We start from the raw sequence: 18,185 nt of genomic DNA on the forward strand, positions 1-18,185 counted from the left end.
TGCATATCCGAAGTAGGACAGGCACCTCAATGTTGGTCCCTGGAGAGGTCCCAGTCCCCATGTCAGCCAGCCACAGGCTGGGAAATCGGTGTCATCCAGTGCCTTTTTTTTAAAAAAAATGGGGGGGGAAAAACTCCAACTGATTTCCACACTTGTTTTCCACTGCCCTAATTTCCCCGTGCAAGCACTCCATTTGTTTTCATTTCCACGCTGTTGTAGCACATCAAAGGCAGTGCTTTGTACACCCCGGCTCGTGCAGTGCTGCTCCTTCGGGCTGACGCATGGCAGAATCACAGCCCTACCAGGAGCAGAGGATTTACGGTCCCCAAATCCCCATGCAGCAGAGACAGGGAGCAGTTGCCTGGTGGCTCTCTGCTGGACTTGGGTTGCCTCTACATGGGGCTGACCCCCACACCGTGACTCTGACCCATGGCTTGTCTTTGCTGGCAAAACATCCGAAGATGGTGACCCTGACAGGGATCTGCATTGGCTGAACTGGGACTGTGCAGGCAGAAAATGTCCCACCTATGGAGATGCAGAAAGGTCGGGGGGATGCTGGTGACAGCATGGGGTGGCAGAGGCAGCTGAGGGAGGACTTCAGCCTCACGGTGATACCACAGGGATGTCATGTTCCCATTACTGCAGCCGTGTCTTGCCTGGCTGCGTGGCTCAGTGAAACTCTCTCTCTTTGCAGATCTGTTCCCAAGGCCCCCTCTCCCCCAAAAGAAGCATCAATGATGTCTTTGCACAAAGCATATGGCGCCAGAAGCAAAGCTATGCCTTTCAGCACCTCCAACCCAGCTCGTGAGGTCTCGCTGGGAAAACTGGATTTTCTTACTTCCCTTGCCAATAAGCCCTAGCAAAACATGATCTCCTTAGGGAAGGCTTAAGCTCAATTAGGGGGTGTTGGATTTTCGATGAAAGTAGAAACCTTTGTGGAGCAGGGGCTGAGCAAGTCCTTCCTTGCCTGGCTCAGAGACAGGCTCTCCACCCATCCCGTGGGGAGCTCCTCTGTGTTTGCCCCCTTCTACTCCAGCTCCAAAACAAACGTATAGGGCAAGCTCTTGAAAATACGTATTTCTAAAGACTCTAGGTTTTTCTGTTCCCAAAATATGGATATAGCAGTTTTCTACTGGCACGACCAAGCTACATCCAGCAGCTCAAGCTTACTAAAGGAAATTAGTTGATGCTGGAAAGGAGAGAAATAAAACATGCTCCCGAATGAGGTTGTCTTCTCCAGGCATGACTGCACACCATCAACACATGCAAGCAATGCTGCTTTGGGGGGACAAGAGCTGTGCCCTGGCCCTGGTTTGTTTTCAGAGCTGTGGTGGGCACCGCAGACTTTTTCCAGCTTTTTCCATGCAGGGCATCCCAAAAATCCAGCCCTGCTTGGCTGGGCACCAGTGGCACTGCAGGAGCGCTTGCATTAAGGGGTTATAAATGCCAGAGAGGACATGCTCATCTCAAAGTCCAGAGGTGCCCTGGCTTTATCTCTATCTTAGGCTGATTTTTCTGTCTTAGAGCTTGTTGGGTCTTTGTTGGGTGCTTTGGGCTGTTCCACCTCCCTGGTCCCAGGTGGGGGCTAGGGCTAGGGTTAAGGTAAGGGTTAGCATTAGGGCTAGAGCTAGGGTTACCTGTGCTGCACATTCAACACAGCCAGACTGTTTCTGCTTGCCCCTTGCTCCCCAGCCGCAAGTGATGAGACACAGGCTCGGAGCCGTCTCTGATACATCTCTGCGCCTTCTTCCTTGTCTCAGGGGACCCCTTGCAGTCCCCCTGCCTTGCTGCCAGAAAGGATTTCGAAGGCCAGAGCATGGAGGGGTGAGGATGTCTATTTTAGGCCAGCTGCTGCTCAGATGCACAAAGATCAGCGTAATCATAAGCCGCTCCTACCTGTGTCCCCCATCGCTGCAGTACCCGACACAAACGCACAGCAGCCTGGCAGGGAAAGCCGAGACGTGAGTCCCCCCTCATTGCACAAGTCAGGAGAGATTAAGTAACTTGTCCAAGGTCGCATGAGAGACATGGGCTGCCACTGCTGGGGTTTAGCATTCAGCTAATTGATACCCTAGGCATTGCACAGGCTGGTATTAAAAAGTATCAGAGAAGATGATGCAAGAGGTGTGAGCATCTTAGTGAGCACAAACGGTTTTTAAACAGAAGTGGAGACCCTGTTTCTTTCTTGAATGAGGTTGTAGGACTGTTTTTCTCACTGCTGGGTTTGTTTATAGTCGGTGGAAGTAAGAGAAGGCATGTGGCACATTTTGGGAGGTGGCATTGTCATAGAGACAATGTAATGTCTCACAGGCTGTAATAAATACTGCTAAATGTTTAAGAGCTTATAAATATTTTAAAAGAATCCCTGAGTGGTTATTGATGGAGTTTAATCTGGTGCTTAGGAAATCTCCTCCTCTTTGTGGGTCATAAAGAGGAGAGGAGATGCTTGAGTTGCAGGAAGCCGGTGATAAAGGCCATGAAAAAAAGAGTCTGTATGGGATACAGTGATGGGAATGTGACATTAACTGATATATAATGGCACCCAAAAGAGCCATGGGTGCTGTGGTCCTGCTGGTGCTGCTCTGTCCTCCTGGCACAGCACCCGAGAAACTGCAGTTTCGGCATGTTTTGGGGAAGTGCTGGGAGTGGAGGCATGCAGGTGACTCCCCCCCACTGCACAAGGCTGGACTGACCGGTTTCGCCCTCTGCCTCCACTTTGAGCTGGGAGCACTTGGCCAGGCTGGGAATGTCTTGCCCTCCCAGACCCTTTCTTCCTATGAAAGATTTAGGCTGTTTGCTGTGATTTCAGCAGCTAGGGTGTCAGTGGAATCACCTCTAAGGCATTGCAGAGCCCGTCCAGAATTAACTTACAAAGCTGCTGAGAGGTGAACACGGATGCTGCAGCTCCCCATGTCCAATAAATCACCCAAGGTGTTATAAGTAACGTCTATCCTGGCTTTGCCCCAGGTTGGATCCTTCCTGCTGCTGCTCTGCCTGCGCTGCCTGCGCTCCCTGAGCCCTGCCAATGCCATGCGGAGCAAAGTCGGGGCTGAATCAGGCCCTCCCTGTCCGTCACATCCTCCCGGAGTCCCATCACCCGCCTCTCGCTCCATTGATTACTCCAGCTAATTACGCATTCAGATTTCAGCCCGGAGATGAAATGGAAACACGAGGCAGCCTTGCAGAGGCCTTGACTTCTTACTCACATTACAGACGGCAGACGCAAAACCTCTCTCAAGCTCCCAATGAGCTTCTGCTAGATTGGGGCTGGGCGGGGAGGCAGAATTTTGCTTCTGGTCATTTACAGATATGTTCACATTTAAGCAAAAGGGGAAAGGGTGAGCTGTCATTCTGTTCACGCATTTCTCCCAGCTCCATCCCAGGCAGCGATGCTCTCATTAAACTGCTCTGCAGTTCAGTCATCTCAACAAAGTAAGAAAAAGTGATTCTTGAAATTCAGGATATTAAAACGACACACAATTGACAAAGGCCTCAGTTCCTGCCTCTTCCTCCCTCTGTACTTACAAAACTCCATCCCTTTACCTCAAAAGCCTATTTACATGATGCGGCAGACCTCAGGGCTGCTCCTCTGGAAGGGCTGTGTTGAATAATCAAAGAGCAGCCTGCTGGGATTTTTAATTGCTCAAATTTTCTTAAGAAGCCGTGCAATGGAAAGTTTTACTTCTGATGGCAGAGTCCTCTTTCATTGTTTTCCATCAGAAATGTTTTTTATCCAACTGCTCGTTAGGATATAAACTCTCTTCAATAACACATGCATGTAGGATATTGGGAAAATTTAGTTTTAATTAGACAAAAAGGGCGGTGAAGGGAAAAATAGCAGAGATTTGCTGAATTTCAAGATTCACCCTACCTACAAGCTATGTGTTTCTGTGCAAGTCCAAGTCCTGGCACTGTTTGAAATGAAGTGGGTGGGAAACTCGATGGCCAAACAGGTTTAAACCATCTAAGGTAGCGAGACTCCCTATGAGAAGGCTACATCTGAGACACTACAGATTTGATAAAAATCGCCTATTTGCTACCAAACACTTGAGTGCCAAAAAAAAAAAAACAGCTGTAAAAAAAGCCAAGTGCCTCTTGTGGAGTGAAATAACAACATCCCAACCCTTTCCTTGGGGGTCACCCAAATTCCTGCCTCTGAGCCCAGCTCTGAGCATCCCGCTGCCCCCAGCCTTCGTGTCCCTTGACCTCACGGGCACTGTGCAGCCGGGAGAGGGGAAGGACAGCTTGAAACCTTCCTCCACAAGGGCAGGGAGATCCCCAGTAAAGCTCTGCTAATCAAAGGCTGATAAGCAGAGGTGGAAAGAGGGACGTGACATGTCAAAAAGGGATGGATGTGATGGGTGACCCAAGCCCTGGAGATGAAGCTGTGTCAGGCTGCTCCTAGAGCTGGGCTGAAATAAAACCACGTTTGGTGAGCAAGGTCATTTCCTTGAAGCCAGAAGTTTGCACGTGAAAGAACAGGTTGGGAGGAATTTCAGAACTTTAAAAAGGCAAGAAAAAATGTTTAATGTGCCAAAACAAGGAATGTGGGCATTTACAGAGAGGCCTTTTCTTCTACAATTTAAGAAAATTGAATAAAAAGAAAATAGAAAAAAAAATCAATATCAAAACACTGCATCTTGATCGATCTGATACCATCTCCCTCCACCAAACCACTCATGTTTCAGTTTGCAGAAATCATCAGAACAACTCTCTGATTCTCACATATCCACAGGACAGGACAAGCCCTTTCCCTCACAGAGATACAAAGAAACTCACTCATCAAAATCTCTTCCATCCAACTCTGGCAGTTTGTTGCCTCCCTCTCTAATCCTGGAGCCTCTGACCTTGCACGGTGATGCCTTTAATCCCAGTATTCTACCCAAGACCACCTTCAAAGTGAATCATGTTTTTTTGATTGAAAAATACACTTTCTACCTTGCCCTGCAGGGCTGCCCTTTGGTTTTCATGCTCTTAACCCCAGAAGGAGGAGGACACTGTTGTGTTGGGGTTCCCTGAGCTGGGACAAGGTGGGCAAATGATTTAATTGTCAAAGCAAGCCCAAGCTCATCAGCTGGAAGAGTGCCAGCATGGGCTTCAGTGTGTTAGCAGGGCTGCATGGATTAGGTTTTGCTTTTGACATTGGTTTGTTGGCTTTTGTCCTTTGGGCGGCATCGCTTGCATAGGAAGGAAGCTGCAGGCGAACTGCAGCGAGGCCAAGATGGAGGGAGATGTCCTTTAGGCAGCAAATCCCATGGCCGGCAGTGCCATGCCACTCCGCATGTCCCCAGCAGTTCGGCACTGAGATGCTGAAGCCAGCATGGGGACATCTCAGAGGACCCCCTCCTGAGCCAGCTGCAGGGGAGGAGGGTTAGGCATCTACCCTATGTTCAGTGTTTCTCCAAGTGTCAGAGGGAAATTAAAGTGAATTGGTTTGAGTTTGGGTGTCTGCTGGCCGTGCTGGCTGAGGGAAGCTGCTGGGCTCCCTGGCACCAAACAGTGGTGGGGTTTTCATAGAATCATAGAATGGCTTAGGTTGGAAGGGACCTTAAAGATCATCCAGTTCCAACCCCCTGCCATGGGCAGGGACACCTTCCGCTAGACCAGGTTGCTCAGAGCCCCATCCAGCCTGGCCTTGAACGCTTCCAGGGATGGGGCATCCACAGCTTCTCTGGGCAACCTGTTCCAGTGCCTCACCATCTACCACCAGCATGTGGCTTTAACACAGGACTTTGTTCTGAATCTTATTTTTCTCCAATTATTAAGACTTTCTGCATGGGATCTGCTTTTTCTTCTCCGTGCTTCTTCAGAATATAAATGGATTTTCATTTCAGGCTAAAGGCCACCAATGTTCATGTCAAGTTTTAGAAACAACCTCTGCTCTCTGCTCTCCTCCTGCCTTTCTTCCCCCCGACATTATCATCCTAAACCGTTTCTCATAGCCACATAAAGCTAGAAAATACAACTCAAATTTGTGACTCAGAATATACGTATATCTCAAAGCACATCTGATACCACAAATAACTCAGAGTGTTTTCAGGGCTATGTGGGTGTTTGTCTCAACCCCTTGGTATGGATGGCTGTACAGCACCGTATCTCACCTACTTTTTTATTATATGTCATATACCTAATGTTAATTATTAATTTGTATGTACAGTATTCGTTTTTATATACACAGACATGAATCAGCCTCATTTGGTGAGCCCTAGTGACCCAGCCTTTTAACTGGCAGAGGATGGAGGGAGCCCTGTTGCAGTAAGTTCAGCTCTGCACAGACGCGAGGGTCAACGGTGGGCTGCAGTTGCAGGTCTAGGGTTGTAACAAGAATCCCAGCTTTCTGTAAACCCAAGGATAATGATGATACTGAGTCTTAAATTCACATGACTGGTGGAAAAAATAATCCAGTGGGAATCTTTCCCCCACTAGAAGAGACTTCCAAATAATTAACCCATCTCCTATTCAGGCAAAAATCCTACGGGAAAAGGTTGGGTTTTGGCCTGAATAAAACATGGTAAGATCCAGACTGAGAAAAATTATGATTGGCATATAATGGCATGTCTATAGTGGCATACCAGTGCAAATCTTATACTTCCTTTTGGCTTAATTAGTGCCATGTGTTAAACAGATAAATTGTATCTCTCTATGTTAAGCAAAAAATCCTCCTATCAGGCTCACAAAGCCCAAATATTTGTCTGAAAGATAAAGACAATATTTTTGCACAAATTCAGCTGTTTGAAACGCAACATTTACAGGATGGAGTACTGTTTTGGTTGGACTCGTATAGCACAGAGCTAAATGAATAACACAGATTTTGGTTGAGATTCCCATGGCTTCACATGATTATTCTTTTAGACTTGGGCGGAAGTGTTCCTCAAACAAAAATGAACAGGGATTTAGAACCTAAATTCTGTGTCCTTTCCTCGTGGAAGACTCATTTGTCCATATCAGGTATCTCAGGACTTATATTCCAGGATCTCTGCAGGACATATGCATAGAAAATTTCCGCATCAAGCCATCCTCTTTGGGCTAAAACATGTCTTCCTGAAAGACGTCTAAGTCTTGATTTGCAGCCTTCAGGTGATGGAGAATCCACCAGGTACGCAAGTACTTTTTCCTACTACTTGATTACCTTCACTCAAAACCACACACCATGTTTGTAGTTTGAAGTGGTGTGGTACGCAAACCTGTTCCTGGCATCTCACCAGTCCTCACCAGCTGAATAAAGGAGCCCCCTTCCATCACATATCACATATCCCTCCCCCAAGCAGATACTTAAGGCCAGGATCAAATTGCTCCTTAGCATCTTTAAGGGTGGATCTAGACTGAGCCTCTCTAAGCTCTTGCCACAAAGCCTTATTTCTGGAGCTAAAGTAATTTTTGTTACTGTTCCTCCAAGAAGGGTTTTGCTAATGCTGTACATGAAAATAATACAACCTTTCTTCTTCTGCTTGATATTCCCTTGCTTATATCTACAAAGATTGCATTTGCTGCTTTATTTACAGCATCACACAGAGTTTGTATTCAGCGGGCTACGTACAATCACTCCTCAGTCCTTGACACAGTCGCTGTTTGGCAGAAGACATTTGCCTGTTGTTTATATTTGATGTGCGTTCCTCCTTGCTGGACATATGACTTTGCATTTGACTTCGCTGTTTGAACAAGCCCTTTTCATCAAACAACCCGAGTTGGGCAGCACAACCGACTTGTTACCATCATTAATTGCTATTCTACCCACTTTGTGGTCATTGGTACGTTTTACTGGCAGGGATTATATGGTTTTTTCCAGGTCATTGATAAAGATACTGAACAGTACTGAGCAAAAAAAAAAAATCTCATTGGGAGTCTACTAAAAACACCCACTGCATACCAATATCTCACTGATCCTTATTTTCTAAATTATATCTTGTTACTGGTTTTTAGTGCACTGAATATGGGCCACATTGATATTTTTAGTATTACTTTTCTTAATCAAAATATCATCTAGGACTAAACAATGTGGATTACAGAAATCTCTTTTATCAATAGTTGCTTCTATCAACCAAGGCCCTGTAATTTCATTTAACTATTGTTTTTATTTTTAAATAGTTCCTCTTGTTCCTTGTTGTTCGCAATTGTTTTTAGCTTAGGGAATAGGATTTTTTTGAAGTTTCAGGTATATTGGTGCCCAGGACTACATTTTGCTGGCATTTATGAAATGGAATAACAATGTCATCATTTGCATCTAGAAAACCATCATTTTCTAGCCTGCTGCCCAACTCATTACGATCTATGAAAACAAGGTCTGACGCAGAAATACCCCAAGCTGATCTCAATCATTTTTGCACTTAGAAACTTATGTACAGCTTTTAGAAACCCCAGGGATGCTTCTCCAACTGTAGCACAAGACCTTCAGCATCTGGTCCCCAGCCTCAAATCTCCTATCAGACATCAAGGATGGTTCCTCTGTCTGCACTCCAAGGAGGGATATTAGAGGAGCTGATCTTTCTACTCCCATTTTTTTCGGTGGTCTGCAGTGGACACTTCACCCTCACAGGACTCCTCCCCACCCCAGGTAAGTCACTGTTTGTATAGGGATCTCCAGGCATTTCGAGCTTTACCCAAACTGTCAGTATTTATGGCATGTCAGACTGCCTTTGACAGAGACTGCCCTTCCTCCATCCCTCTCTCCCTCCCTCCCTCTTGTCTTGCCTGAACAGGCTGTAGCAGTGATTCTAGCATCCCCATCATTTGGATCATCTCACAGATGTTCAGTAATATCAATCATCTCACACAAACATTTCCGATTCCTTCGACCTACTGTCAATCTAAAGGTTGGGTATTCTAATATTTCAGTTAACTGCCTATATTTTTGTTCACTTCTGCCATACCTGGCTTTAGCTGCTTGACCCGGTCCCTCCCTCCTTCCCCGGTCAGAGAGGATATAAAAGTGCTGCAGCGACCGCAGACTCGCAGACCCAACGGGCAAGCGGCAGCTTCCAAATACCGCCGGGAGCCCTTGCCAGGACGGACCCCGGGGGTTTTGTGGGGGCGGGAGCGTGACAAGGTGAGTGCAGCCGGGGGGAACCCCGCTACCTTAAGGGAAACATAACCCAAGGCTGGATGTCAGCCTTTCTGCTGTTGGCTCTCGGCGCGGCCGGAGGCCGAGGCCCGGGTCGGCCTCCGCCCGCGGCGCCTTCAGCACCGCCCGCCGCGGACAGCGCCCGGCCGGGGCGGCCCCGCCGCTCCCGCCCCCCGCGGCGCTCCCCCGGGCACGGGGCTGCGCCCCCGAAGCGCTCCCCCACGCCCCCACACCCCGCGGCGCAGCCCCGGCACCCCCCACCCCTCCTCCCCGCCTCGCTGCCGGCCGTCCCGGCGGGACTGACCGAACATCTGGATGTGGCCCTTGGTGATGGGGTTGAAGCTGCCGCAGGCCAGCAGGATAACGTGGGTCTTGGTGGTCTCCGTCATGGTGCCGGCGCGGCCCTGCCCGGCCCTGCCCAGCCCTGCCCCAGCCGCTTTTTGTGTCTCGGTGCGGCTGCGGCGGCGGCGGGAGGGAGGGGAGGAGGGAGGGGAGGAGGGAGGGAGCGGGGCCGGGGCGGGAGCGGGGGCGGCGCCGCGGCTGCGGGAGCGGGGCCGGGGCCGGGGCCGGGGCCGGCGCCGCCCCCGCCGCGCAGAGCCCGGGGCACGCAGGCCCCGCGGGCGGGCTGGCACCGGCGGGCGGGCAGGTACGGCGCAGACACAGGCGCGGGCAGGCGGTGCACCCCCTGCCCAGGGGCTGGGGGCTGCGGCCGGACTCCGGGGTACCTACACACACGGAGAGATGTGTATGTATACACGTACACATGTGCGCACGAACACACGCCCACGTCCATCTCCACAGGCATCTCCATATGTGCACACACATTTGCAGAGACACGCGCCCAGCCCCCCACACGCATATACCCCCTGTATATGCATACATCCACAGGCACACCCCCTGTATATGCACACATGTGCACAGCTTCACATGTGCACACACACACATACACCGAGATGCGTCTTCCTCCTCCGAAGAGGTCTGGAGAGCGGTGGCAGATACCTACACGCAGATACACACACCCACAGGGGGGCTGCGCCTCCCCCCGCAAGCAGAGGTGACACATTGGCATCCCCAGGGCTGAGGAGACATAACACGCGCATCCCCACCCCCACCCCCACAACTCGGTCTTCAAGAGCAGCCATGCTCTGCGTGTCCCCCCAGTCCTGCTCAGATGACCCCGGAGACCCCAGCCCCAGCCCGGGACCCACATGGGCCTCCCAGCTGCCCCAGCACAGCATTGCTGCAACACCCTTTTCTGGGGCTGCATGGGGAAACTGGCTTGGAGAGCTTCAGCTTCACCCAACACCTCCATTTCACTGTCTGAAGGAAGTAAAAATCACGTAGATGCTGTGGGTATGCCAAAAACCAGTCTTTGCAGCAAGGTAAACAAGTACCAGACTGACTGACTGACTAATTGTCTTCATTTCTTGTTTGTATGCTTGCAGCATTGCTGTTCTCTGCTAAAGAAGCTCCTCTCCCTGAGAAAGGGCCGGCAGAACCCTCTCTGCTCACAGCCACTGCAGGCAGAGCTGCAGGCAGCTGCCTTCAACCACCTCCCAAAGGCTGTCTCTGTCCTGTCGCTTCTCTCCATCTCCTACATGCAGCCTTTCCTCCCAACAGGGAGTTATTTGCCACCAACAGGTTTCCCTTTCTCTTCCTTCATCTGTCCTCCTCCCTCTGTCCTGAAGAGGTACCGACTGCAGGGCTTTGCAGTCGCCGTTATCTCCCCTCTGCCTTCCCGAGGCGGTGGCTTTCAGCCCTGCCCGCAGCTGGCCTTCTAAGATCAATTATTTCCAGTCCTTTGCTTGAAAACTTTTGCCCTGCCAGCTCAGCCGGGTGCTGGAATGCTCATCAGTCCTATTCCTGAGTGATATGAAGGAGTAAGACCCCTGGGAAACAAACCCAAGAAGATATTGAGTCCATTTGCTCAGGAAACCCTTAAATCCTTGTTGCGGAGGCCATGGCTGCAGTCCCACCCTCGGGAGCACACACTGATAACAAGTGGTGGTCTCTCTTGCCACATAGGGGTGTGGTAACACACCCCGGGGTTATATTTTTATGCTTATTTTTAATTCAGACTACGCTGGCATTGAGGGAGAGGGATGCTGAGACAGCCGGTATGCTCTGCCCCCTGCCTCTCCCCTTTGACTCCATCCAGATCCCCAGGGAGATGTGGGATATATTAACGGGGTGTTCCTCTTTGGTGACAAGCCGTCTCAAAACCTGCTGGTGTTTGAGAGCTCACAGTCTCCTTTGAATAGGCTTCGCAGGTTGAAGGCTGCAGGATGGGGGTTGGGAGAGAAGCAGGTGCCAGAATTTAAACAAACCATTAAAAAACCCACCCATACAGCACATGCAGCGTGGAAAGGAGAAAGCAGTTTACATGCCTTAGCCAGAGGTTCTTACGGCCAGGGGCAAAAAAAAAAAAAATTGAAAAAAACACACTAGGAAAATACTCTCAGGTGTGAGAAAAAAATGGTGTTATGGGTGTAAATGTCTGTCTACAGGCAAAAATCCTTCAGGGAATCCTGTTTTCTCACCAGCAGAAATCCAGGTGGGGAGCTTGCTGCTGCAAACACAAAATGATTTGGGTTCTCAGAGGTTTGCTCTTGGTGTTAGTTTCAAAGCCGAACAAACCCCAGGACATCGGGCAGGTAGGCGACACGGCCATGGCAGATCGGCTGCAGGATGGGCTGAGCTGGGGGATGAGGTGGAATCAAGAGCGGCAGCCCAACTACTGCCCTGCCAGGGTAGGAGAGGTGCTGCCATGCAGCTGCGTCCCCTGGCCCCTGCCAAAAACTGGCTTGGTGGCAGCGTGACCTGGGTGCAAGTCTGAATGAGGTCAGCCATCAAATTAGATATGCGCAGTGGCTGCTAATCCATGCAAAGGTCTAATGGTGCCCTAAAAACATTGGTGTCACGTTTGCTTGCTCGGCTCGGAAAGGCCAGGGCAATCAGATCCATCTCTTGCCATCAGCTGCGTGGGGAAACGGCGATAAATGGCGATAAATAAATGAACAAATAATGTCAAGACAGGAAAGGTACAGTGCATTTTTATGTTTTCTCGGAAAGTGGTGCTTTACCTTCTTACCAGCTCTGTACAGACATTTGATGATTCAATTGGATGAGATTTTGGGGGTTGTGTTGGGATTTTTTTGTGCTGCTCCTCTGAGTTTACCCCAAAAGGGAGAGATTCGTTGCTTCAGGAAAAATTGTGGCTCTCTGCGGTTTAACACTGGTGCTGTGCTCAGTATAACTCTGCCTTTAAAACCACAGGCTTTAATTAGCATTTATAAGCTTCGGGGTGACAGCAGAGAAAGAGGACAGTCTTCAAGCCTCTCTCAGTCACATGTGTGTGCTGACTGACTGGCCCTCTGTGTGCATGTATCTCTCTCTTTTTTCACAAAACTTATTCTCCAATTTTGTTAAAAATTAGCCAACAGGTTCAAAAGCTGGAGTCTAATACACTGAGGGACAGAAACCTCTTTTCCTCTGGAAACCAGGGAGACCTGAATTCCCGTGTTTTTGGTGCTGAACTGTGAGATGTTTTGCTGGTTTCCACTCTGGCAAGGTGGGGGTAACGGTGCTGGTTTTCCATTGTGGATGCTCCAGTGTCTCTACCAGAGGGAGCAATCATTGCTCATGTAAAGCAACGGAGCAAGCTGCAAGCTGCCGCGGTTCCTGCACAAGAGCCGACCTTGGGCTCCTCTCAGCTCAGCCATCTCCCCTGGTGATGGGCCCAGAGCTCCTCGGCTCACCCTGCTGTACGTCAGCGCGGGTTTCGGATGGGAACGGCGTTGTGACACTGCTGGTTTGGCTCAAGCCCAGAGCTGTGAGAGGTCTTGTCAATGGGGAACATGGTGCTTCTCTCCTGCATGTTCCCACCTAAGATGGTGTCCTACCCCCTTTCCTTGGGGTAGTACAACTCTGCACCGACATGAAATGTGGGGGGTTGCCCTTTACAAGAAGACTCCTTCACTGATTCCTTTCATACAGAAGAGACTGAAGCTCAGGTGATACACTTGAAAATTATTTTTTTGTTAATCCTAACCCACTAATTTTGCATAGGAAATTTTGCAAGGAGGCATCTTTTCCCTTCAGCCTTCTGTAGGTTGCACCACCTGCAGCCATAGGAGCATCAGGTGCTGCTGCTGCAGGAGAAAGCACAAATGGAGAAAACTGCACGTGGCCAAGCTCTCCCGCTGCCTGGTGATCCCCGCCGCAGCCCACTGCGCCTGCCAGCTCCTGGCACGCACAGCCAAATATCTCTGCCTGCTCCATTTCATGCTGGGGTTTGACCTTAAACACCAGGTAGCGAAAGGTTAAGGTGGTCTGTCCAGATGTGGGTTACGCATCGCCTGGCTGTGGCAGGGATGAGGTCCGGCCAGCGCTGCCCGCACCTCTTCCTTTGCTTTTCTGCTGCATGCCGGGGTGGGTAAGTGATGTGGTAAATCAGCTGTCACTTAGCAACGCTGCCGGTTCGGGAGCGGCAGCAGGTTTTGGTGCGGGAGTGATGCCTGCCAGGCTGCATGGTGGATCAGCCAGCCCGAGGCACAGCCCACTGAGATGGGCACCCAGAGCCAAGCGCCTGCTAGAGACTGGGGTGCAGAAGGAGCTGCATGCACGAGGAGAGGTTCCTTGCCTCCAACACAGACTATGTGTGCGGGAGGAGGTTATTTCACCTTTTTCCCCCCAATGTTTTCCAGCCCAGCCTTTATTTTCTTTTCCTTGCTGCTTTCCCTGAGCGTGTGTGTGCAAATTTCCCACTGGTGAAGACAATGGCCCCAGCTGCAGGAGCCAGATGCTCCCTGCCAGCCCTCGCTGTGATTGCCGTGCAGCGCTGGAGCGCCCCGAGACCCCCAGCTGATTTGGGCTCCAACCCAGCCCATGGTGGCAAGCAGCCACCTGCCATCTGTGGAGCTGGTACAGCAGGACAGACAGAGGGCAGAAGGATGATTAGCTTGGTTTTATTCTCTGGGGAAGAAAATAGCACAGAGAAACACAGTGGCTTGCCTACCCCGACACAGGGAGCTTGTAGCAGCACTGCAAAATCATTGCCTGTAGGACTTGAGAAGCGATGCTAGACCTGCTAACACACCTGAAACATCACCTGTGGTTCACACCAAGGGTATTTCTGCATGCAGATGTGTCCGGCTCTTCACCGTTCAGACAGCCGGGCCCCACAAGCAGTGAGGCCATGCAGCAGAAGGCAGGAAGATTTTGCCTGTGTTTGCTGGGGTGAGGGATGGGGGCTCCTTGGTTCTCCCGGCACTGCCTTTCACCTTGTCTCTCCCCTTGGGCTCAGGAGGAGGAAGGGAAACCTTCCCACTTAAGGCTTTTAAACTGACAGTTTGCAAACTCTTTAAAACAACCCAAATCTATTGGAGAAAAGGGCAATTCCTGCTGGGGGGGGGGGGGGGCGGGGGCAGGAGAGGGCTGCTCTGCAAGGGCAGGCAAGCAGGGAGCCGAGCTTAAAAGCATCTCCCAAGCAGAGGATGGAGGCCCTGAGGAGGTTCTTCATGTCTCTCCCAGATCCTTTCCCCACAGGCTGATCCTAGATGGGATGTCTGGGAAGTGACCTTGAGCTTGGGCACCCTTTCACTGCCCCCTCTCCCCCATCTCTCCACTGCTGGCCCCAACAAGCACAAATCAAATTGAGTCCTTTGGCCGTGTTACCCACAGCCAAACGATTGCAAGGTCCAGCCGAGGAGTTAGAGGGGCTTAAACCAGTTGTGAACCCACCTCACCGCAATTCAGAGCCTTTGCTGTCTGGAGATAACAAGGGAGTTCAGTTCTGCTCCCCACATGCCAGACTGGACTGGCAGATTGGTCCAGGCTGGACCAGCCAAGGTGAACCCGTTGATCATGGAGCAACTGCACAGGGCAGTAAGTGGGAGCAGACGGGCAAGGCTCGGGGTAGCTGTTATGGCATGAGCCTGGTTGAGCTGGAGGGAGCTGCCGAACCTGCAGCTACCAGGTCTGAGGCCACATTGGATGGGACAGCCTTGCCCAAAGGGAGAAGCCTTCAATTTCTGATGACCCAAGGTAGAAGCAGACATTCAAACAAGGAATGGGTGAGCAGGGCTCTTCAGCCAGAGAAACAGATGACTTATAACCCAGGTCTGAAAATTCATGAGTAGCCTGGGGAGCGTGGCCAGGAACCAACCAGTGGCCGCCCCTTCCAGCTCAAGAGCTTTTCTCAGGGCATGGTTCATCATGTCCTGGAAGAAGCTGCCAAAGGACGCTGTGGGATAAAGCTCCCGTGGGCTCCTGGGGGTGTGCTGAGGTTGTGGACCTAACACCCCGGCGCGGTGGCCTCTGCAAACCATCCCCAGGCGCTGTGCAGCATTTCTAGGACATTGGACTGACTTTTCAAGATATCTCCTTGGGAAGTTCAGCTTGGTAAAAGATTTCTCTCTCGCCCATATTCAGCAGCTGAGCATTGGCCACAGATGCAATTAGCTCCGCAGGCATTTTAATGCCTCTAATTCTGTCTGAGGTTACAGCTCAGCCGTGCCGGATGGATCGATCTGCGCAGTCACGATTTGAGCTGGGTTATGCGGGATGGGGGCGCGAAGCAGAGGCACTCAGCATGGCTCCCCAGGAACAGCTGCTTTCCCTTTCCCTTCCAAGAGGGATTTAGCTTTTATTTAGTGTGAAAGGGTACTTCTTTCCAGAATGCGCAACACTTACTCTCAAAGAATGAAAAGTAAATCCAGTAGATATTTTATGAATTATAAGGATTAAATGGGATTTCCTTAAGAGATGCAGCCTATTTTACAATTTTGTCTTTGTTCTGACTGATATTTGCAAGGGGATAATGAAGACTTGACAAACCTCTATACAGTCAAAATTCCTGAAGTTTTGCGTATAGGCTGTATTTGGAGAACTGAGGTTATAATTAGGGTAAGATGAGGCTTTCGTCACCAACAATTAAAAATCTAAATAGTATAATCTCAGATGACAACAAATACATTTTAATCACATAATGACTGAGAGGGATAAATACCAGGCAAAATTAAGATTGTTTAGGTATCTTCATACTTTGTTTCTTCCTTCAAGTTCTTCAATTGTTTTTGAGTGCTAATTTCCCACATTCACAACATTTAGATTGAAATAATCACCAAACCTGCAGAGAATCTGGCATTTTATCATTCAGCTGTTGAGCTGTACTCTCATCTTTCCTTTATCCCAGGTTTTCACCCTGAGCAGCAGGAAAATGTGATGTCTCAAAGACCTAAACGCCAAGGTTTGGCACTGAGACAGAGGGCTGTCCAGCGGCCACATCTGTACATGAAAACAGAGGGAGAGTTTATGCACACAAAAGGGAGACCTTGGACTCGGCAACGCTCACAGGATATTCCTGGACAGTTAAAGATGTTAGAGCTAATGAAGAAGCATGGGAGCCGGCTCCGATTTGGCCCACCTCTCCATTCTTGTCTTAAACAACCTTGAGAAAATCTCTTCTGCTCCTCTGACTATCTGTTAAGTGGGGATGCTCACTCGCTCTCCTCTTAGAGCAGGCTGGATCAGTGTTTTGAGGATAAATGTGTCAAAGGTCTGTGAAATGCTGAGCTCCTATGGTAACAGGCTGTCCAGGGCTGTAAAACAGATTCACATTTGGGATTACGAGACTTTCCCTCCGGAGAGTAGAGCAGCTTCACTCCTGGGCATTTTGGCTGTATTGCTGGTGGAGGGCCAGGGTTATTCACTGGGTTCATAAGGTCTCTGGTCTGCCATCCTCATCTGGGGATCAAATCCTTCCCAATGCTCTGTAATTAATAAAATGGTAGTTACTGACCCATTAATGTTAAAAATGAAAATATGTGGTGGCCCCTACAAGAAATCTGCTTCTTTGAAGATAAGACTTTCATCACAAATCTCTTGGAACAAAACTAAGGGGAGATTGATTTGTGGCTCCCCCTTAAATGGAAGGAGATTAGCCCCCTTGCTGTGTGCACCAAAAGGTTTGGAGTAGAATTTAATAAGAAACAGAGCAGAGCAATCCGCAGCAACACCAAGTCCTCAAAAATGCCATGTGGTAGAAACTGCGGCCAAATCTGGAGGCGCGGGGATGCGGAAGAGCTCTCCGAGAGGCAAGAAGAGTGGGCTGGGGAGAGAAACTCATGGACACATTGTCCTAATGGACGGATCCGTCCCAACACCACAGAAACTCATAGGGAAGTGAAAGACTCCACAATCCAGAGGAAAAGCCCTGAAAAACAGAGAAAACCCTGCGCAAGGTCTGACGTCCTTTGGTTCTGTGGCTGGAAGACATTCAAGAGGAGTGAGAAAAGGCAAAGGGAAGCTTTGTGGCTGGGCAGGTTGCCCTGATGGGTCACAGTTTCCCTCATATAGCTGTGCCTAGGTATGGCTCCACTTTGCAATTCATATTGACATTGAACAGGTTAAATAACACCGGTGACAACACCCATCAGATTCTCTTGAAAATACCCGTGGCTGCCTATTCCCCGCTGCCCAAGACTCAGAAGTCAGTTCTGCCCCATGCAAACCTCTTGGGTCTTTCGGGGTGGCTCTGGAAGTGGATTGGATGCAGCCAAACCAAACAAGACAGCCACTGAGTCAGTGCTGCCCACTCCTTGCTTCTGCCTGACGCGGCATGAGCATGACGCCTCGAGGGAGCGCTTTGTGGCCTCCTGGATGAGACCTTTGTTCGCTGTCTGAGGAGATACTGCAGAAAGCCAGAATGTGCCACCCCCTTCCTGGGCAAAATGTCCAAAATCAAGCTTCTGCCTTTGAATTTCCCCTCTCCTATCCACATGCAAACGCAGGAGGTCAGGGTGAGTCAGCCCTGGAAACCCCTGTTTGCACAGATCCAACCTGTCAAGCTCAGAAGTGCACTTGCACTTCTGCTCCAGTGACTTTGCCTAAGGTCCAGCACGGTGCTAAAGTGGACCGAAAAATAAAGAATTACCTTCTATTTTAAGCAATAACAGTGCAGGTTAACATTAATTTTATTTTGAACATTTTATTTTAAGCAATAACATTGCTGCCAGGGGGGCATGAAGCAGAGGATGTGCCAGAGTGCTCTTTGCAGTTTGGTGGCTACCTTATAGTCAGGCTGTACGATATTGTTCTGCCTGGGAGGAAGCCTCTGGCAGGAGAT

General features: G+C 49.9%; 1 protein-coding gene across 1 annotated transcript in view; it reads right to left on the reverse strand.

Annotated features, from left to right (window-relative positions):
* NMNAT2 (nicotinamide nucleotide adenylyltransferase 2) overlaps positions 1-9,542 on the reverse strand; it is a 29,803-nt gene extending 20,261 nt beyond the window's left edge. The window contains exon 1 of the mRNA XM_087734168.1: positions 9,363-9,542. Coding sequence (XP_087590294.1) covers positions 9,363-9,447 — 85 coding nt within the window. The 5' untranslated portion in view covers positions 9,448-9,542. The remainder of the gene's footprint in view (positions 1-9,362) is intronic.
* Between the last annotated feature and the right edge of the window lie 8,643 nt (positions 9,543-18,185).

This window comes from Nipponia nippon, unplaced genomic scaffold (genome assembly GCF_047370975.1).
Source record: "Nipponia nippon isolate SJK-2023a ecotype South Korea unplaced genomic scaffold, ASM4737097v1 scaffold_5, whole genome shotgun sequence".
In the NCBI taxonomy this organism is placed as follows: domain Eukaryota; kingdom Metazoa; phylum Chordata; class Aves; order Pelecaniformes; family Threskiornithidae; genus Nipponia; species Nipponia nippon.